Here is a 20239-nt window from a genome sequence, read left to right on the forward strand (position 1 = left end):
AGAATGGAATTGGTATATATCGGTGTGGCTACCATCTTGGTAACTTTAGTTTTTTGTATCTACGAGAAAAAGCGACGTAGATCCCAGAGACAAGTTCGATCGAACTGCTAGTGCTGTGGTAGAACTCATTCAATGAAGGCATACGAAAGCAATAATTGGATATGTAAAGGTTGTGACCAATTCAACGGATTTACACCCGAGGGTAAGGAAGACTATTAAATTTTTTGTAATAGGACTTTATAGGGGATATCGACGTGTATGCTGCATACAGTATGCGGAAACAAACAAAAATGGAATGAATCAGTATCAAGAACGCGAATCAAGATTCTGCATGTCTGTGAAAGCTCCAGCTCAGTACGAAGCTCCACAACTGTGCCCGAGATGCCGAGCCCTGCCAGAAGTAAAAGCCAGACTTTTGAGGGAATTCACGCCTTCCTCCGAGGCATTTGAAGATAAAGAATACGCTGATTATGAAGGAAAGCTAGAAAAAGAGTACCAGCGTTGTATTTACTGCCAGACGAAAGTCGAAAGTTATTACAAGATTCAGCAAAAAAAGTAAGTTCAGACATTGTGATAACTCTAGGTTTACAATAATCATTCAGGTACCAAAAATCGACCGATAACAAACCGACACGTAATCAAACGGCCCGCTGTTGTTTTTATCCTTATAAAAAATAAGTCACTCAGTAGTTCAATTAATTATTTATCTTTCATACACTACAATCACTTCAATCTCACTGCTTCTATGTCATCTCTTATCACTGCCTCTTTAAAACTTACATAGCTATAACACTGTTTTTTTTAGGTTGACCCTCGGGTTTTTCGACCCCCTAAATTTGCCTCAGGGCATCAGCTACCCCCTTATAATCAATAGTCGAAATGATCCCCGTGATCTGGCGGTTATAAAAATGCATTATGTCCGTGTCTGCCCACACTAGAATCCAAGCAATTTTATGCTAGTTTTCCTTAAAAAATGACTATTTTCCGCTTGGCCTCTCTTCAAAGGGGTCATTTCAGGTCATATGACCTCGCCAAGGTCACAAGACCCAGTCGAGGCAACGCAGTAGAGTCTAGGCTTTCAGAAAATATATAGATGTATGGGGCTACCACATTTTGAATACGGTTGGGACAAAGTCAGGGTCAACCTAAAAAAACAGTGTTTATATTATTTTCGTTCAAACTATTGGATTCTGAGATGTATACTTAAAAGAAAAAGTATGGAATCGGACTCTTCGGCTGTTTGGGAATCACCAGATCAAAATCTACACATGGGAGAGCGGATAGAAGTCAGCGAAGGAATCACTGAGGCGCCAGATATTTCTGATATTCCGGATGTGACCGTTAAATTTGAAGCAGTAGATAAAACCGTCGCCTTTACATCTGATGACATAATTAACGAGCTCGCTAGCGAATTAAAGGGCAGTTACGAAAGTGCTCTGATATGGTTATTAGAAGAAGACAATATTTATCTGGCGCTTGGGACGCTTTCGGCGACTGCTTTAGCTAGCTTCTTTGGATACTGGTTTCTGTACCTACGTCAGCTTCAATTGAACTGCTGGTGCTGTGGAAAAAGTCATTTTATTAGAGCATCAGAGACCAACAATTGGACCTGTTCTGTCTGCGATCAATTCAACGGCTTCACATCTGAGGGTGATATCGACCAAAACGCAGAAGTGGAGAAAAAAGGGACAAATCGCTTCCAAGAACGTGGATCAACATTCTGTACGCCCGTGAAAGCTCCAGCTCAGTACGGGGCCCCACAACTTTGCCCGAGATGCAGCGACCTTCCAGAAATAAAAGCCAGACGTTTGAGGGAATTCGTGCCTTCATCTGAGGCATTTGAAGATGAAGAGATCGCCGAATTCGAAAGACAGTTAGAGAGGACTTACAGGCTGTGTATGATGTGCCAGAGGAAAATTGACCAATATTTAAAGAATCAACAAGGTAAAATCAAGAACGAGGAGTATTTTCATTATTTATTTAGCTGGATTAAAAGCTACCTATCAAGCGAGTCAATCTCAGTCTAACTCACAATCCACAAATGACAGTGGCTATTCCGCATCCCGCCCTGGATCTGCATATGTGCGCTCTAGGGTATCGCAAGCAGCTTCTACATCAATCTGGCGAACTCCCCCGAGATCAGTCTACAACTCAATAGCGAATACATTGTTGAGCCAGAAGACAGCTCAGCCTACTGTGGTAAATGAGGATAGATCGGAATTTGATTTGACTCTTTTCCGGTAGGTTTCTATAAAGTCTCAATTAATTATAATCGTTTTCAGGCGAATGCGTTTCCTGACAATATTAGGCTTTCTTGCGCTAGCTACGTTCTCCATCTTTGGGCTAACTATAACCAAGTACATGGGTTGCTTCGCTTTTGGATTGTACATTACGTTTACTTCTTTAGTGGCAAAAAAAGCTCCCCGCGTAAGTAAAAATGCGATGGCTTGCGGTCAACTACATTTTAGGTTTCGATTCTGCTCATATTTTGTGTCATTTTGCGCCAATTTTTGCCCATGCTTTTCACTACCAACTTTGATATCCCTTCATCTGTAACGATCGCGCTGCAAATCTTCAACACTTTGGAGCAAATGAAGATTATTCTCTGGAAGATCGAGCTCGGCATTGAAACCGTTTTGATATTTTATCTTTTTCGAAATTTCGCCAATCAATATGACGAAGTGAGTACACTTAAACTTGGCTAAGTAGTAACTCATTTTCAGATAATTTCTTCCTTACTGGAAACAAGTGACGAGAGTGAACCATCCAGTCAGCATTCTACTCCGAATGGTTCGCCTAGAAAGCCTCCTACTCAGATCGGTGCTCGGTATTCGCCAGAGAAAAAAGGTCTGTTCAAATGAAGAGACGGTTTTATTAAATTATACTAGGATTTCTGGACTCTAGCTTCGGAAATATGTCGATTGATGAAGAAGACGAAGGAATAACGCCGTTCGACTCTGTCTCAAATTTTGGGCTTCCTGATGGCGCGGGCGACGCGATGGAAATAAGCTTCGGAACGCCCGCTCGGAAGAGAGAGCTGCTTAACACTTCCTTCCAATCAGATGTTGTGTCCGTCATCTCTACGGCCGCTAAAACGACAGTTAAAGTATATTCGAAATGTAGACGACTCAAGCGTTTACACTTATTATTCAGGTTGCTTCAAACGTTTGGAAATGGCTCTTTCCTTTGCTAACTATAGTGTACTTAGTCATATTCTACAAAATAGTGCAAAAAGTTCAAAATTACTCTCCAGACAAAAACCGACTTACTCTCTAATTAACCAAGATTAGTCAATTTCCTTATTTAGTTTCACTTATTTTTATATCATCACTGCCTGTTTATCATAAAGAATCGGAAATAAAAATATTTATTGTTGTTATAAAAGTCACAGATTGAAGCATTAACAGCTTACAATATGGCTGTTTGTTGTTATCTTTGTATCTCAGGAGGCAGATTCTTATACGATGTTGAGGTTTTGAATAAGTTCGTCCTTGTTGATTTCTTTATTCGTTGGGGCTTCGATGTCTTTCTTGAAGCAAAGGTTGTACAGAAGATAAGCGACAAGACAAGCTGCAAATATTATAAAGCTGATAGGGATCTTATGTGAAATAAATTTAAGTATAAAGATATAAGGCCTAGAAAATAAATCCCGTGTCTAACTGCTGTCGCAACGATTCTATAGTCAACAGGCTCTTTCTCTTCTACAGCCTCCATTTTTAGGACGATTTTTTGCTTTGCCGTTTCTGTCGCACGTCGTAAACTGGGAAGCTTTATTACGCCACATAAAGCTTTTAATTAATCGGAAAGGTTTCCGCACCTGCCGCTCTGTTGAGATATTTGAAACCATATATTCGATAACTTTAGTCCATGATACACAGTGCTAGATTTTTTCTTTACATGGGGAATATTGAACCTATATTCACGAGTGAGTGCTCAGCAACAATTTTCACAGGGGATCAATCATCATCAAATTTTTTCGGTAATTCCGCGGTAGGGGGTCACACCTAGCGCTCCGTGGGAACTGATATCGTTTCCAAAAGGTAATATCGTCTACTCTTGTGTTAGTGTTTTTAGAGAACGTCTCTGTAGAGAAATTAGCAAATTTTCAACAAAAGAAAGGTGAGCAGATTTGCATCAATCGTGATCATTATAAGAAATAATTTATATATGATATATATACTCGCTGGAGCCACAAGTTATCCATTTGACAGTTTTATTTTGGTTCCACAGGTATACTACGCGTATAGTTTTTTATCGAAGAAAATAGCTTCGGGCAAGTGTACATGGAATTTGTTGACTGGAATGGTGTCTCAATGAGGTAGAATGTCGTGATTTAGAGTTCCGATCATTGGTTATGCTTGCGACTTGTACGTTATAAGGTTTTCGTGAATTTCTTGATCTTCTTGAAAAGCTTCGTTTCCGTTTTTGATTTTACTTTTACTTCTTTTGACTTCTTAGCCGGCATTGGCATTGAGACGATGTCGTAAAGGTCTGCGAGTGGGTCACACATGTGATATCAATGCAACGACTAAAATTTTATTCGAGTGTTTTATTTTGGATTTGGTTTTGTTGGCAGGTGGTATCTTGCGCCAGCCTTTTATAGGCTCGCTGTGTTGAACATTCTTCTTGGAAGCGGCAGCGTAATTTTAAAAATATTTTCAGCGAGGTGTGTCTGCGACGTACCCATATCACCGGCTCACTCATGACACGGTGCTCACGTTAGTGTTCGTTTTATTTCTAGGGTGTGCAAGCTTCTCCTAGCTTGAAAATTTTCATTATTTGAGAAAAGACAGAGTGGTAGTTAAAAGAAGGTCCACTTCTATCAAAAATCTGATCATTAATTTGTCCGGATTTTTAAGGAACTTCCTCTTTGCGCTGTGCTAAACTAACTTCCGGCAATCGATTTTCCACCTGAAGCTCGCCTATATAACCGGGGCCATTAGTTAATCCCAGTTAATTTGCTTCAAGCAGAGAACAAAGTGTTTCATTTTTTTTCGCCAGGTGAGCTGAGGATTATATTTTCGCGGGTCATTTGAAGGCCACCTGTGTGGTTTTGGATTTGGTAAGCATTGCCTAAGATCTTGTTCAATAATAAGTATTTGTCTTTGGACTAAAGTCTGCTTGCGTTTTTACTTTGAAATTTGATTTTGGAGTTGATAAAAGGCGGCACATCGATCATAAAAATTAATTCAAGTGACAACTGCGATGTTTATTAGAGCGAAAATTAGTTGGCAAATTAGAATCCTAATAAGTTCCTAAAGGATTTTTTAACTTTGATGTAATTAATTAAATCCAACAACGCGAAAGTGAGTAGAGTGAGTGGCTTTCAAACCACGAATTTTCGTTTGAAATCGGGTTCGAAAGCGTATTTCAATGAAAACGTCGATGTCTTCAGTATTTGGCTACCCTAACTTGAAGATGAAGGGTTCGCGATCGTGAAAGAGCATGAGTGCTCGAACACGACAGACAGACTGGCCATTTTTCTTGGTCATGGGTTGCATGATTTGAACTGACTCACTGAGAACTCGCGGTTCAATCTGAAGACACCCATTTTCTCCGAAGTTACCGTCACGAGAAGCAACGAGACAGAACGCGAGACTATCACACGTTTTTCTAAGGGAGAACTAATTTCTTAGAATAACGACCCAAAAATGAGACTTATTATGGAAATATAACAATAAGCATTCGCAGACTATTTTTTGTCCACCTCCATCTGCTGCCAAGGCGTTCGACTAAAAATCGGTCAGTTTTTATTCTGCGTTTGTTTTCTTCGGTTAACTAATACGCCCATTCACAACTAAAAAATATTTTTCCTTGAGATAAATTGACAGACTAAGAGAAAAATTCTTTCGTGTAATTCAATAAAGCAATCAATCAGTTTCAAGTTTATTGCTACTGTATATCATATTTATTTCTGATTTATTACTTATATTGCGCGTAAACGTGCCCCAGATCTGATTGAGATAAATTTTCCACGGCGGATGAACAGAGGGCAGTGTGAAACCCACCTGTCATAGTGTGCAAACAGTCTTCGTAAGGAACATAGTACAATAAGGCGCTGTTCCCTCCCACTAGCTGGCCCTGGAGGAATAAGTATCTCGCCCTCATTCTGAGACTTAACATTCTTGCGAGAAATTAAAAGTTTTTAAGTTAAGAATCACATAAACGACAAAAATGAGCAGCGATTCCGATAACGACCTCGAGGCCTTTTTCGCTGCTGTCAAAAAGAAGGACGACTACAGGCGTTATAAAGCGCCAGTAAACAAGCATAAACGACCACCAAGGAGCGTCAACGTGGATTGGGGAAAAGTTGAAATTCCAAAAATGAGTAGACCTACCTACGGCTCTGATTCCGAGTCCTCGGAGGCCGAAGAAGTATCGCCAAGCAAACTTAGACACACTTCAATCATGAGGGATGATAGCAGCTTCTCAAAAATGAAGAACACGGGAGCTAAAGTTCACAGTAGAGTCAAAAAGTGTGCTCAAGCGATCACAAAGGCATCGAATCTCAACGTAAATTTCAAACCTGCCGCCTCTGAATCAACGGATGCACCCGCTTCAACAAGCAGTTCGTCTGGCATCTTTGACACTCCACCGGCTAAAGAAAAGAAAACTCGAAAAGCAGAAGAAAATCCGGTGCAGAATCCCAATACGGATAAGAAGGGAAATAAAAAGAAGAAACACGAGAAGAAAAAAATGATTGAAATTCAGACGAAAACCAAGAGTAAGAAGCCCAACATACAGGAAGCGATTGAAGAATTGCAAGAAAATCAGGAAGGCAGAGGAACACCAGCTCCCGAAATAATAGAAATATTGGATTCTGAAGACGAGCTTCGAAGCAAGTATTCGTCTTTGGCAAAGGAAAAAACACCTGAGCCAGATCAAGCCACGAAAAAGCGAAAAATAAAAAAAGTCAACCGAGTGCCAATCGTCATTGAGGACTCCACTGATGATGAAAACGAAACCGAGGCAGAAAAATATCGGAAGGAGGTGATTCGGCGAAGAAAAATTAAAATTCACGCTTAGACTATACAATCCTGACAAATCTTTTTACCATCTGTAAATAATTTCACTAAAATAAATTTTCCTTTTGAATCCTAGTTTTTAATATTTGAACTAATTGAAGCAACTAATCACGAGCAAAAGGGATGCATTAGGGTAGGGTATTTATTTTTTCTCGGCTTGATGCCATGGGCAGTTTGTGGTTAATCTGTGCGATCTGAGTTTGTGGCCCGCGATAAGGATCATTCACCGGTTTTCGGTAACGGTAACAATTCGAGGCAGTCTGATTTCAATCATTCTCCACTTTTCGTAACACAGTGCCTGACAAGAGAATGCTCCCGGAAATCGAGCCCATCCCTCACTTCGACACGAAGAGTTTCGTGGGAGGCATTGGAGCTGCAATCGCTCTGATGCTTATTTGCATCTTGCTCTGGAAACGAATCACGTAAGGTCCGTTATCATACAATTTTTAACATTTTTATAGGAGCCGAAAAGGAAAGAAAACTGACCAGCCTGGTCATTATCCTCAGGATGAACTCGGAGTTCTCTACAATGTCGCTTCTGAAGAAGATTCTTCAGTAACAATTTGAGAAGAAAAATCATGAAAGACTTATGAACATCGACATCTATATCTGCAACTAAATTTTGAAAAATATTTGGCCAAACTAATTTACACCTGCGTAATTCCTCCTTATTTTTTTTCATAAACATCAATACCCGAAAATCTTTCAAGAAGTTTGCGGAGTCGCCTTTGAAATATGATGTTGGTTTTATTTGAAATCACAGAAATTGTAAATTGCATCTTGAATTGAGCGGAAAATCAGTTTGTTTTAATTCGTTTGAACTGGACATGTTTAAGGATCGGGGGATGGGGTAGGTTGTCGTTTGCTGATTGAAGGTCTTCATTATTGAGCGATTTGAATCGGTCTGTAGATTGTTCTCACTGTGGCGCCAGAAATTTTATGAAGTTGTTTGAGTTACGGAAGATAAGAAGATTGAAGATCATGTGGTTAGAACTTGACGGGCTTTGTCGATTACATCCTTACAAGTCATTATTTGGAGCATTACTTAGATGACATACCTGCAAATTCTTTACAGCGATGGACATAACAAGGATTGAAGCCATCAAGACGTTTCGGTATTCAGAAGCAGTCTTAGTTTAAGTAATTTTAAAGAGAAAAGATGCCAATGCTATTTTACCTTCGTGCCATCGAAATTGCGAACGTTTGTGATTTGCGAAATGACTTGCTTCATTTCAGCATAAACCGAACGCTTTTCAAGCTCGACTTCTCTTCTCTCAGCTTCGTCAAGCTTTTCACAAAAAGTGGTCACCTCACCATCAAGCGTTTTGCATTTGAGACCGATAGACTTAATTTGCGCGATCAGCGAGTCTGGGCGTGCTAAAGATTATTGTGAGTGCAAACTTTGATTACCTTGCTTCGATAATACCTGTTTCGGCAGAGTTCCGGAGACTAACAAGTTCCTTCACGACCGCTAATGTGGCCGCCCAGATTGTATCATTCTCTCGATTTAGCGTTCGCGTCTTGTCCAAAACTACATCTTTTAATGTGAGTTTAGGCATTTCTTCCAGGACAGGTTTAATCGGCGCAGGAACAGGAGGAACTAGATTATATATAAATATGATTTACAATCATTTGATAGTTTACTTGATGATTTCTTGGAAGATCTTGTGCTAGACGTATCACTGTGTCTTGAAGAGTCAGACTCAACTTTTTCCGAATCGATGGACGGTAAAGGAGAAGCAGACTCATCCTTCAGTGTCTCATGCGCGTATGGATTGTGGCAAGGCGTTTCCGAAGAAGTGCTACTCGCTGCTGGAGGACCAGAGGATGAGCTAACTTTTGCTGTTCGCGGTGGCTTCGGAGGCGCTATTCGGGCGGCTACTGCAGACAACGAAGACTCTGATTTTTGACTGGATCGAGATCCTAAGCTCCCAGTGCGATTGAGACTGTCTTGACTCTAAAGAAGGGTCTTGATTAAAGATCATTGTTTTGAATAAAAAATTATTTAAACAAACTAAAAGACCCTGCCTGGCGCATTTTCTCTTCCGCCCACTTCTGATTTTCAGAAGCTTCGGAGCTTTGGTCACTAATCTTTGTCATTATCGTCGAGTCACGTTTTATTTTTTCTTCCAGCTTTTGTCGAGCTGTGTGCTCGCGCACTTCCTGAAAAATCGTAAAACACACTATGCTTAAAAGATCACAGCAAATAAGTGATAAAATATGCTCAAAGGTTACAAGCAATTAGGTGCAATGAATCTAGTAAACTGTTAGTAATCGCCTTATGTTCACAATCAATTTTGTAGACTGACCTTTGGGAGCGATTTAGGAGGAAGAAGAGGATTTCTTTGAAGCGGAGTAAAGGGGTCGTCTGGCATAATCTCGGTCTTCGTTTTTAACTCGTTATTCACACTCACGTCAACGGTGAAAACTTGTTTTAAGAATGAAAGCCAGTTTACTTAATTCTTTTCTAATTTCACCATAGCTATATACATTTGCCGAGTCCTCTTGATTGAAGGAATCGAGGAGGTAGCCGATCTGCTCGTGATTCTGTGCCGCTGTCGGTCTCAGGCTGAACTTAGCGTTATCAACCGCTCGGTGTCGTGGGAGCTAATTTATCAAGCTTTGAGAAACTTACTGAGCCTGATATTTCCAGCACTGCTTCATGATCTTGAAAAGTGACAGTGGACATTTTTCAGGGCGTTCAAGGCGAATCCCATTCTCGATTTGAAGAATCACATCATTATTTTTTACCCCTTGAAAGGGCTTCACACCACAGGAAAGTATTTCCCAGGCGCACACTGCGAACATCCAGACATCAGACTGGCTTGTAAATTTACGATAATTTATGCTCTCGGGTGCCATCCACTTAATTGGCAGCTTCCCTGTAGTCGCGACGTAGTATGCATCAGTCTCTTTTACTTGCCTTGATAGTCCGAAGCTGGGTTCAAAACCGAAATTTTAGCTGATTTTTCGATTGATCATGCGTAAGCCGAATAATGTTTCTTTAATTAGATTTTTAACCCTGGCCCAAAATCTCCGAGTTTGACAGTATGCTCATTAGTAAGCATCAAGTTGCGGGCGGCGATGTCTCGGTGCACAAAGTTCTGCTCTTCAAGGTATTTTAGAGCAGACGACAGCTGGTAAATGTACTCCAGAAGATGGTGGATGTCCAGAGCATCGGCATTTTGAATCAAGTAGTCTCGGATGCATCCCAGGGCGCAGTACTCCATCACAATCAGGATCGGCCAGCCCTAAATAAATAATGGTTGAGGGTCAGGAATACTGTCAGATCAGTACCTTGGTGCAGACACCGATAAGCTGAACAATGTGCTTGTGATTGAAATGACACATGATTTGCGCTTCTTCAATAAATTTCTGTTTCAAGTCTTGCGAATCTTCCTCAAAATTGGTCTTCTTAACAGCCACCAGAGCGGTGATTCCATCATTCTTGTAGTTGGCACAGTGCACATTTCCAAACTGGCCCTTTTTAAGGTTAGCATGCAAATTAAAACAGTACAATGCTTGTACTATAAGCATATCAATGAGGAACATTTTTAGAGGGAGAGGGAAGAAGGCGAAATTCTAGAGAATTTTATTAAATAATCTAACTTTCTTTTGATTAACGCTATTGTATAGAGTGAGAAGCCAAGTGAGAAACACATGAAACCTCTAGAGATTCTAGGAGCTTCAGGAGATTCAGAGTAACCAAAGTGTAACTAACCGAATGGAAATCGTCCCCGCAAGAGTAAAAATTAATGAACCGCTCGTTAAAAATCAAAACGGCCACTTTATTCACTGACATTTGCGAAACTGTAAGCAGACAGAATATAACTGCCGCTGTCAGGAAAAATTTACATCAGAAAGAAAAACAACATGGGACTTGTGAGTGTTGCTCGATAGAGTAGAGAGTTCTAACGGAGTTTTAGATTCGAACTGCAGCTGGAGCCAAGGTTGGCAAAGAAATCGGCGAAAAAACTGGTCACGAAGGCCGAGCCGCCGTCGCTGGAGCCGTTCTCGCCTCTAACACTGCTGACAACAAGCTCATTGATCGACGAAATTAAAACTTCGTTCTCTTCCAAAAATAAATTTATTCTCAACCTATTGACTGTGTTTTCTATGTATATCAAGTTATGCATCATCAAGTTAGATATATAAATATAAGAGTCGCTCGTTTGAATTCTTGTTCCCATAAAAGTTTCTATCACTGCTCGAAATACTAAAAAAAGGGTAAACCTATTGGTCGAGCTATTATAAACATAAAATCAGAGCCGATTATTTCATACTCAAAGTCTTATTTCATTTCAATGATACAAGAAGACGCCATTCTAGAGGCATTATTTTATCATTGCCGGCAAGACGAAAGAAGGGGCGAATAAAACAGTTACAGAGAACTAATAGAATCGATAAATGTCCTATTACTAATAAATTTACAGGAGATAACCTAGACTAAGTTGCAACTTCCAAACAAAAAAGTCTTCAAAGAAAACTGTCGTTTTTAGACGAGATATAGAGGTGAGAAGAGTGTCATATTCTAGAGGATCTCTTATGGTTGTATCCCCGTAGTTTTGAATAAAGTGAGCAGTAAAGCATAATGAATACAATTATTTTCTGCAATATACCCAGGCTCTTGGTCCCAGGGTAGTGAATAATACAGTAATAGATGGACTAGTGATCTATCTATAACATGCGGTTGGAAGCAAAATTTTCCGTCATCCGCGCGAAATGACTTTGAAATTTGCAGAGACACAACATTTTAGGGTAAAAGCAAGCGCACTTCAGCCAAATTCATCATTATCAGATACAAGCTAACATGGGAATCGTAAGTTCTTGAAGAGATAAGAAGAATACAAAAGATTAAAATTTCTATTTCAGATTCGAGTTGCTGCTGGCGCCAAAGTAGGCAAGGAAATCGGCGAAAAGACCGGTATTTGGAATCATATGTGAGCTTCAAATTAATGTTTAATTTTATAGGACACGAAGGCCGTGCCGCTGTTGCCGGAGCCGTTCTCGCTTCCAACACTACCGCTGATGCGAACAAAATTATCCCACGAAAGTAATCTTCAAAATACTTCCTTATTTCTCCAACTGTGATTATGGAATAAAAACGAACAAATTGATATTTGGCTAACCGTTCCTGACCAATTTCTCTGAGGAGCTCAATCTTACTTCTGTCGAGTTCGAAGCTTGGGTCGATAGATTTTTCCTCGACAGGGTCGACAATTGTTGCGTAGTCATCATCTGATTCGAGGGATTTCGGGATAAAGCGGCTTTCTTAAATCAACTAAAACGTTGTAGGTAGTGTTAAGCATACGTGTAGGAGCAGGGTTCTGTGGCATGTAAGTTTGAGGAATGTTTGAGAGTGATTCGAAGGAAGGCGCAGGAATGTCCGGAAGCTGACGCGATTTGCTGCTGACAATAACGCTTCCATCGGGTACATCTCTGCTTCCGCGGACGTACCCGTCAATAAGGTCCGCAAGATTTTCGAGCTCGTCCTCGCTCGAGCAATTTATGTATAGTGGTTCGTTTGAACCTTCAACATAAAGAAGCAGCTGTAGATTTGGTTCGGTAATCGGCTCAATGCGAACTACATGTTCAAAACGCGCGAGGAGAGTTAAATTGTGGCCAGTTTGCGAGCCATACGAAATCTGACACGAGTTTGGTCCAACCATCAGCGTCGTTGCGATGGGAAACGACTCGTGGAGACGGACAGCGTAGTGCTCGCGCTCGAAGCAAAAGAGATGCTTCTTGACGAGGTTGAGAAACTCAATAACCGCGTCCGATGAAGCCTTCTCGTCCATTTGCTGAAACTGTTTCACCACTTGCCGCCGGAGATCACGTAGCTTGAACTGAAGGAGCACTTTTTCAGGAAAAAGCGTTTTGAAAGTATCATCTTCGATCGCACTCGCTATCAACTTCGCGGCCTTGTGATTAAGTTGCGGGTACTTCCGCCTGATTTCAAGTCCGGCCAATTTTATCGCAAGCTCCGGAGGAACATTGTCAGTTTTTAAATATTCGTACAGCACCTTCAAAGTTGAGTTTTAGCAAAAAAAAATACGACTCGTGTGCTCTCTTCCTTGATTTCTTAATTAACAACCTGCTTGTACATGAGCGTGAAGATGATCCTATGGCGTTTGTGTACATCAACAAAGTCGTCTGGATAATAGCGCACTAGTAGCTCAAGTCGCCCTTGCTGATTCGCCGTGGAGTACGGATTAAACTTTCTCAGAAAGTCCCCATGAGAGGTTTCCGGATGGATCCAAACTTTGCGTCCATTGCAGTTCCAACAGATTCCGAAAATCCACCCTAATGATTTGCTTAGTGGACGCTCAGAATTTCCGGCTATTTACCATAAATATTATCGTCTGAAACAGTGCTTCCTTCTTGCCGTTCTCTCTCGAAGTACTGCTTCGTAAGTCTTTCTGTGATCGAAGTGATGACGCTTCGGAACTTGACCTGATCATCAACAATAACAGTGCGATAACCTTCGACAAGATGGACTATTATCTTGTCGGAGGGCACATCCGAGCCAAGTGCGTTAGTCGAACTCACCGAGTTTTCCATCTTTTATTTTTCATTTCTTAACATTTTCAAATTGAAGACTTTTGATGATTTTCTTATCGATTTGTAAAAAATAGTCGAAAGAGCTTCACATGATCAAGTTTGTGCTTAAAACAAACGTTTATATTTTTTAAATTTGCCGCGAATTGTGGATACTGAGCACTCGACGAAAATGGTCGTGAGTTTGAATCCTTTAACTCTGGATTGAACACACAACCTTTCTATGCGAGTGCGTACCAAAATAGAATTTGTTTAAATGAGATAACAGAAACATTTTTTGAAATGCAAGGACATTTTTTGGTTTGGTCTTCAAGTTGATGAAGTTCAACAGGACATCATTTTATAAATCGTGAGTTATACAATAGTGTAGGGAAACGACAAATTATTGTATAAAACACACTAGCTATATAAAACAACATATGAAGAAATCACAAAAGTTAAAAGTATCTGGCGCTCGACGGAAAATGAAGTGAATGAATAAGACATGAGTGCCGCATTGCTCTTATAAACGATAGGGATAGCAGGATCAAATTGCACAGTAGACTAGAAAGAAGAAACGCGCCCGTCTCCTTTAATTTCTTGATAGGTTCTCTTAACGTAACTAAATTTAGACAAATTAGGAAAAATGTACTAAATTCGGAAGCATTCAATGAGACCAATAACTGAAAATAAAGAACTGAAAACGCAGAAAGAAGCTCGCCTCGCTCAACATCTACTGAAATTACGGTAACACTACAGTAGATGTTCTAAAGGAGAAATAAGGACGTGAACATAGGAATTCCAGCATTATGGAGAGGTTTTAGAGATAGCGTTTCAAGTCAATTTTACTTTGATTTCAGATGCTAGATAGGTGTGTTGATAATTGAGTATATAATGATGATATTACTGTTTATACTGGTAGTGAGCTACTAAAAGCAAAGAATAATTGACTCGAAAACGTTATTTTATGAAAGATTACTGGTGAACACACGAAGTAATTATCGAGTAGCTTTGGAGGTCCAGTCGGGTCGATTTAGCAACAGCCGCCACCTTGATTTTGTTGCCCTCTACTGTTGGGCATTCCTGCGCCAGACTGATGCTGTGGCCCAAGCTTGATTCCGTTTGCCTCGTTGTTAATATCGAATGCGCCTTCTTGAATTTTCTAAAGCAAGAACCGTTACTGAACGAAATAAAAAAATGAAAGGCGTTAAACTGATCCCTTGCAACTTGGCGCACTTACAACTGGCCGAGAAGGCACAATCACTTTCTAGCGGAGAGATTAATCAGTTTCTATTCATTTATGACTACTCACCTCGTATATTTCTCGAGCAGTGTTAATAAACGCTTCTTCTACTCCGGCCGCTGTTTTCGCTGAGGTCTCCATGAAGACGAGGCCGTGTTCCCGTGCGAATGCTTCACCCTCTTCTCTCTTCACTTCGCGCCGACTAGGACATCGTTTTTAAAAGAGAATGGACGCAAATATTCAACCTTTCGAGATCTGATTTATTTCCGATTAGCATGATGACCATATTGGAGCTACTGTGCTGCCTAGCATCGTCTGAATTGTTTTATAGGACTCGAAAATATCGCTGCCCCGTACCTAACCAAGTAGTAAGATGGTTGAATGTGTCTCTCCTGGTAATGTCGTAGACTAAAAGAGCGCCAGCAGCGCCGCGGTAATAGCTGCGCGTGATTGAGCGAAATGACTCTTGTCCTGCCGTATCCCAGATTTGGAGTTTGATCTGAATTCTCGAGTCAGTGTTAAAAAATCAAAAGAAGAGTGGACCTGTTTTCCATCAATGTTGATCATTCGTGCACCAAACTCGACACCAATAGTAAGATCGTGCACCGGTTGGAATCGTTTGTCCGTGAACTGAATTGATTTAGTAAGGAAGTTATTGGCATTTTATAAGTCCACCTGGAGAAGTAAGCATGATTTCCCGACTCCGGTGTCGCCGATAATAATGTATTTGAAAAGATACGCGTAACTCATTTCTATGAGAGAATATAAAAGATAAAAAAATTAAGAAAAATAGGTCTTTATGAATAAAAAACTACAGAAGTTGGGGAGTTGGCATTTTTGAAAGAAGGCGATGTTATACGCGTGGTGTACGAAGGTTGGAAATGTGTCTTTCAAACGGTTTATCAAAGTTCACTTGTCATATATTATATAATAAATTGATTATGAAATAGACTGTTTCCTTTGTAAGTCTTCGTAAACCGTCGGGGTGCTTTGCGGTTTGGCAAGTTGAATCGCCGCGCGAGGACCAAGTTTAAGTTCCTCCAGCGAGACAATCTCATCTTTGATTTCAGTCCATCCAGTGCCATCGCTAAGGGTGAGAATTCGAAACTCGTTCGTTTCTATTTTGTCGGCAATGTATTCACGAAGAGCGCGGACAGTTTCCGAAGGGCGCATCCGAATCATTAGGAACTTGTCGTCGAGAGTGCGGACGCGAATCGTTATGCCCTTACTCGTAGAAATACGCGTGCCCGAACGAGCCAAGTCTAACTTGTCGCTCATCTCGTTTGAAATATCTGTTTCGATAAGTCGAGGATCGTTCGTTCTAATCTCATTATTTAAATACTATCAAGACAGCTCTTTTTACCTGATCACCGGCTCCTGCAGACTTTTGCCAAGACCAGGGAACTTCTTCGAGTATGAAATAGAATGAAAATCTTTAACGTTGAAAATCAGTCCATCAGGGAATCGAGTTTGCAACTCAGTTGGAAAGAACCCGTCTTGAAGATCACGCAAGAATTGACGCGAATGCGCCAACGATCGGAAAGGACCTTCACCAAGCAGAATTCCATTCGAGTATAAAGCAAGATCAAGATCTTCTCCTTTTTCTGGAGCCTTGAGGTTCCGCCAGCGCCATCTTGCACGATGCGAGACGTGTCTTTTCCGCAAAGTTCGTTCAACTCCTCGATGTTGCTAACGATCTTCGGCCAATTTACTTCTTCTTCGTCGTCTGATTCGGTATCGCGAAAATGTAACGAGGAGATGAATAAATAATCAAATGCTTTATGAGGCGATTACCGGCCTGAAGAGTCATTGCTCGAGGAGAGCTCATCGTTTCCCACCCAGATGTAGCCATAGTCAGCCAAAAACTGTTCCATTTCCATTATCTGTGAGCGCAGACGTTTGTTCTCTACCATGTACAGAGGCTCGTTGAATGTAGCATGCGCGTTTCTCGAAACATACTGTAGCTCTAGCTCTGCTCGCTGAGCTCGTCGTTGAGCTGTTTTCAGTTCTTTTTCTAGCTCAGCCACGCGCTTCATCGCCCCTGCCAGCAAGGTCTCGGATTTGGTGTGATCCGCTGTGCACGAAAACATGTTTCCTGAAAAGGCGCACAATAAGATGTGCGCAGGTATATTCGATCACAGAGGAACTGTGATCGAGGCTCGATCACAGAATTGAAATTCAGTCTTATTTGGATCACAAATTTTTTGTGATCCAGAATTCCTTTCGCCCGACCCATGAATTTATCACTGAATTTCATTAGGAAAACTATTCATCCCATGGCCGGATGATAAGAATTTCCGATAACGCGGCTTCGACCTTTGAGATGATTCAACAATCCCTCGTTATGAAAGCCTGAATTCCCATCCCTAATTTTTGGATCACACGAATTCTGTGATTGAGAGCTGTGATCGGCCACAGCAAATTTGGCGGTGTGCTAGACTGAATCACAGCCTTTTCTGGGATCCGCGAATGCTGCGCACATCATTTTGTGCGCCATTTCAGGGGACTCATTTTTGCGCACAGCGGGTCACACCAAATCCGAGACCTTGCCTGCCAGTAGCTCCAAATTGTCTGGAGCTCGTTTTTCTTTCGACAAATGAGGAAACTCCTAAAAGAAATTCGCGGGGGTTCTGAAAATACATCATGCCTTCAAATCGGTTTCTATTTCGGCATCGAGCCGCTCAATTGTATCTGCGAGCAATCCCAGGTCATCGCGCTCGAGTTGGTTCTCCCGCTCTAGCCGCGTAAGAGGGATGATTTGCTCCCGGCAAACGGTCGGATCAAAACCGTAATTACGCTTATACAGGTTCAAACAAGTTCAGATCATGTGAGTCACGCGATTCTCTTAAGTTGAGCCCGTTCATAAGGCCCATTAGAACTCGTCCCTTTGTCCTCCATTCGATTTTCCTCTTAAAAATGTGGTTTTATTTATTGAAATCGATTTTTTACAAAAATAATATCATATTGTAGGAAAATAAAATAATAAGGAAGATCAGTAGAAAAATAGAGTATGCGAAATGCGTGGAAGAGTTGGTGTACAGGCGCGATGAAAAAAGAAGTGAAGTTACCAGGTGAAGCCGAGGCGCTGCTTACCAACAGAGGCGACGCCGGGCTCCAAGTTCTTCCGAATTTCAAGCGTCTCGGGATTCCTACAAAAAAACCTTTGTTTTCGCGCGCTTTCAAGTTTTAATCAGTTCCCAATGGCTCTTTTAAAATTTAAAGGGGTTTCGAAAAATCGATCTCGCTTGTCATGTCAGGTTTTATAATGAGCGGATAATCTATACATATGGCATGGGCGGACTTGCTTGTACTTGACGAATAGGAATCTTATTCTTTCGTGTTTGATTTTCGCTATCTGCAGTGTGGTGAGCCGATTAAGAAGGAAGATTTACCTGTATGTTGGCAGCTGCCTAGCATCGGCCGTCGCAGCCAAATAAGACGGTCTTAACAGCCAGCGTAAGCATTTAAAAGTAAGAATATAACAGTATAAATAAGTAAGTATTAATCACCTCATGCCGGTGATGGGATCGATCGGACCACGCCCGCCGCCTGGACCTCGTGCACGGACCACTTTCAGAGGAAATGTGTTTCGCTCCGCCTTTTCTGCCGCCATAATCACCTAACAATATGCACAAATTGACGACAACTATTAATTTACCTTATCGGCGTACTCCTGGAATTCAGCTTCTTCCTTTTTGTACTTTTGCGCGTCAACCTTCTCAAAATCGGTTTCTTTTTTCGCAAAAGCTTCTCGAGCGGCCTTGTCTGCTTCGTATTTGGCGAAGTTATTCGTAGCGAGCTTCGTCGTCGCTTTTCGGCGATTGGCGAACTTTTCTTTCTCCTGTTTTTGGAATTCACTGTCCAAGGCTTGCAAGCGCACGCGCTCCTCAGCTGATTCTTTGGATTCTATTTCTTTCGCGATCCTGTCAACCTCTAGCTGCAACTGGCGATGCTTGCTAATAGAATTGATTCTCGCTCTTCGCTGGCTCGCTTCGTCCATTTCGCGTTTAGCCGCCTTCGCTTCTTTTTCAAGACGCGCAGCCTCTATCCTTTCGTCGAGATCGTCTTCTGCTTCTCTGTATTCGGCAGCTAATTTCTCGGCCATACGGTTACGCGCTTGTTGCGATTCTTTTCGCAGCTCTAAAAGTCGTTGGGCTCGCATCTTCGCGATTTTGTCTTTCGTCGAAGCGTAGATATTTCTTTTTTGCTCTTCCCGAACAGCTTCATCCTCGTCTTCTTTAGCAAGCCGCGCCTTCGTTTCCAAATGGGAGTTGAGCCCCTCTTCGAATTCTTTTTTCCGGAGCGCGAGTTGCTCCTGTTCAAGCCGCAGCTTTTCCTTGTGGGCTTCTGCTTGCTCCGCGAGTTCTTTTCCTTCTTCGATCCAAAGTTGTTCCTCGGATTCATTAACTTGTTTTTTCGCTGCCACTTGCTCCATCAGCCCCCTAAAATAAATTATTTATAAAGTGCGATTCCTTTTTATGTTCTCTTATTCAAGCTTGTTGATTTTTACCTTTTAAAGATTTGATTATTCTGCAATCTTTCAAGGTTGCGCTGAGCTTCGAGCTGAGCCGCCTCCTCAAGATCCCGCTCGGCTTTCAAGTGCCAATTTCGATCGCGCGAAGCCATTATCTCTAATTTAACGTTTTATAAGCAGCGGCATTTTTCAAGGCTCAAACCGTCGTATCGCTTCTTGTGCTCGATCTGCACTTCGCGTTCTTTGAGGACCTCTGTGAACGTCAATGCGGCGTGAAAGTCCTTGACTCGATCCGTTGCGTTAAACATCTTCTTTTTCGCTAAAAAGAAAGCATCATTTCCGTAGCTTTAAGCGCTTCCATTACCATCTTCGATGACTCGCCTTCGCTCTGCAGCCCTGTACTCTTCTTCTTCCAGGTCTTTTAGTTGCTTGATTCGCTCTTCCTCCTCTTCCCGCGCCTTTTTTGCCGCCAGTTTTGCTTTACGCTGGCCGGCAATAGTATTATCCCATTTCGAGGAGATTTCTTTGCTAAAATTCCGCCATTTAAATTCTAACTTAGAACAATCAATTCTCTCTACATCGATATATACAGAAAAGAAGGCCAGCTCCGGTGGAAATCCGAAAGTACAACAGCCACGAAATCAATTCTTGTTCAATACCTTTTTCGTTGTTTTTTCTACAAAAAATCGATTCTCACCTTTGCTGGAAAGCGGCCCTCTTCGCTTCAGCCTGAGCAGCGCGTTGTTGTTGCTCGCGCTCGCGACGCGTCAAACTCGATTCCATCCTTTATTTTTCGGTAAGAATGCACTCAGAACTTTCGCCAGTGAATAATAGATACCTGTTAAATTCATTTTGAGTGAGGACTAGAACGCGCTCCTTTTGCGCCCCGGCTCGCCGCCCATGGCCGACGACGCTCAAGTCTTGGACCATTGCCATTCTGATTTTGATGAAGCCAATTAG

General features: G+C 41.5%; 6 protein-coding genes and 1 long non-coding RNA gene across 8 annotated transcripts; 3 read left to right on the forward strand and 4 right to left on the reverse strand.

Annotated features, from left to right (window-relative positions):
• Nucleotides 1–4: 4 nt before the first annotated feature.
• LOC145707950 (uncharacterized) lies at nucleotides 5–3390 on the forward strand. The gene is made up of 9 exons (XM_081785545.1): nucleotides 5–202; nucleotides 244–555; nucleotides 603–1944; nucleotides 1985–2240; nucleotides 2283–2427; nucleotides 2469–2681; nucleotides 2724–2847; nucleotides 2889–3106; nucleotides 3154–3390. The coding sequence occupies exons 3-9, from the start codon at nucleotides 1098–1100 to the stop codon at nucleotides 3274–3276; spliced, it is 1926 nt and encodes a 641-aa protein (XP_081641671.1). The 5' UTR covers nucleotides 5–202; nucleotides 244–555; nucleotides 603–1097; the 3' UTR covers nucleotides 3277–3390.
• Nucleotides 3391–5546: 2156 nt separating this feature from the next.
• Nucleotides 5547–7671, forward strand: LOC145707574 (uncharacterized). Of its 2 annotated transcripts, XM_081785124.1 has the most exons (3): nucleotides 5547–5742; nucleotides 6151–7447; nucleotides 7487–7671. In XM_081785124.1, exon 2 carries the CDS (start codon nucleotides 6175–6177, stop codon nucleotides 7024–7026), a length of 852 nt encoding a protein of 283 aa, XP_081641250.1. In that variant the 5' UTR covers nucleotides 5547–5742; nucleotides 6151–6174; the 3' UTR covers nucleotides 7027–7447; nucleotides 7487–7671. The 2 variants fall into 2 exon arrangements, with proteins under 2 accessions (XP_081641250.1, XP_081641251.1); XM_081785125.1 differs by lacking the exon at nucleotides 5547–5742 and having other exon boundaries at nucleotides 5787–7447.
• Nucleotides 7672–7754: 83 nt separating this feature from the next.
• Nucleotides 7755–13598, reverse strand: LOC145707569 (focal adhesion kinase 1-like). The gene is made up of 15 exons (XM_081785118.1): nucleotides 13373–13598; nucleotides 13120–13328; nucleotides 12337–13048; nucleotides 12159–12296; nucleotides 10323–10507; nucleotides 10053–10276; nucleotides 9661–9957; nucleotides 9508–9594; nucleotides 9335–9434; nucleotides 9054–9188; nucleotides 8670–8982; nucleotides 8452–8625; nucleotides 8203–8402; nucleotides 8084–8155; nucleotides 7755–8043 (listed from the first exon to the last, which is right to left on the reverse strand). Exons 1-15 carry the CDS (start codon nucleotides 13584–13586, stop codon nucleotides 8005–8007), a joined length of 3099 nt encoding a protein of 1032 aa, XP_081641244.1. The 5' UTR covers nucleotides 13587–13598; the 3' UTR covers nucleotides 7755–8004.
• LOC145707580 (uncharacterized) lies at nucleotides 11784–12142 on the forward strand. The gene is made up of 3 exons (XR_014134761.1): nucleotides 11784–11844; nucleotides 11898–11949; nucleotides 11997–12142. It is a non-coding gene; the product is annotated as an uncharacterized LOC145707580 (long non-coding RNA).
• An 86-nt stretch (nucleotides 13599–13684) lies between the features above and the next one.
• LOC145709863 (ras-related protein Rab-2A) lies at nucleotides 13685–15598 on the reverse strand. Its single transcript, XM_081787567.1, has 6 exons — nucleotides 15481–15598; nucleotides 15349–15435; nucleotides 15163–15304; nucleotides 15051–15120; nucleotides 14875–15007; nucleotides 13685–14724 (listed from the first exon to the last, which is right to left on the reverse strand). Exons 1-6 carry the CDS (start codon nucleotides 15553–15555, stop codon nucleotides 14596–14598), a joined length of 636 nt encoding a protein of 211 aa, XP_081643693.1. The 5' UTR covers nucleotides 15556–15598; the 3' UTR covers nucleotides 13685–14595.
• A 131-nt stretch (nucleotides 15599–15729) lies between these two features.
• Nucleotides 15730–17695, reverse strand: LOC145709861 (UBX domain-containing protein 11-like). Its single transcript, XM_081787565.1, is given in 6 exon segments — nucleotides 15730–16126; nucleotides 16169–16392; nucleotides 16395–16539; nucleotides 16612–16846; nucleotides 17356–17413; nucleotides 17453–17695. Coding segments are annotated over 4 exon segments (981 nt in total). The 5' UTR covers nucleotides 16842–16846; nucleotides 17356–17413; nucleotides 17453–17695; the 3' UTR covers nucleotides 15730–15744.
• Nucleotides 17696–17752: 57 nt separating this feature from the next.
• On the reverse strand, nucleotides 17753–20220 carry LOC145709860 (cilia- and flagella- associated protein 210-like). Its single transcript, XM_081787564.1, has 9 exons — nucleotides 20118–20220; nucleotides 19977–20063; nucleotides 19644–19807; nucleotides 19482–19598; nucleotides 19316–19436; nucleotides 18464–19247; nucleotides 18315–18424; nucleotides 18198–18248; nucleotides 17753–17954 (listed from the first exon to the last, which is right to left on the reverse strand). Exons 1-9 carry the CDS (start codon nucleotides 20213–20215, stop codon nucleotides 17870–17872), a joined length of 1617 nt encoding a protein of 538 aa, XP_081643690.1. The 5' UTR covers nucleotides 20216–20220; the 3' UTR covers nucleotides 17753–17869.
• Between the last annotated feature and the right edge of the window lie 19 nt (nucleotides 20221–20239).

The sequence above is a fragment of the Oikopleura dioica genome, chromosome XSR (assembly GCF_907165135.1).
Source record: "Oikopleura dioica chromosome XSR, OKI2018_I68_1.0, whole genome shotgun sequence".
Lineage (NCBI taxonomy): Eukaryota > Metazoa > Chordata > Appendicularia > Copelata > Oikopleuridae > Oikopleura > Oikopleura dioica.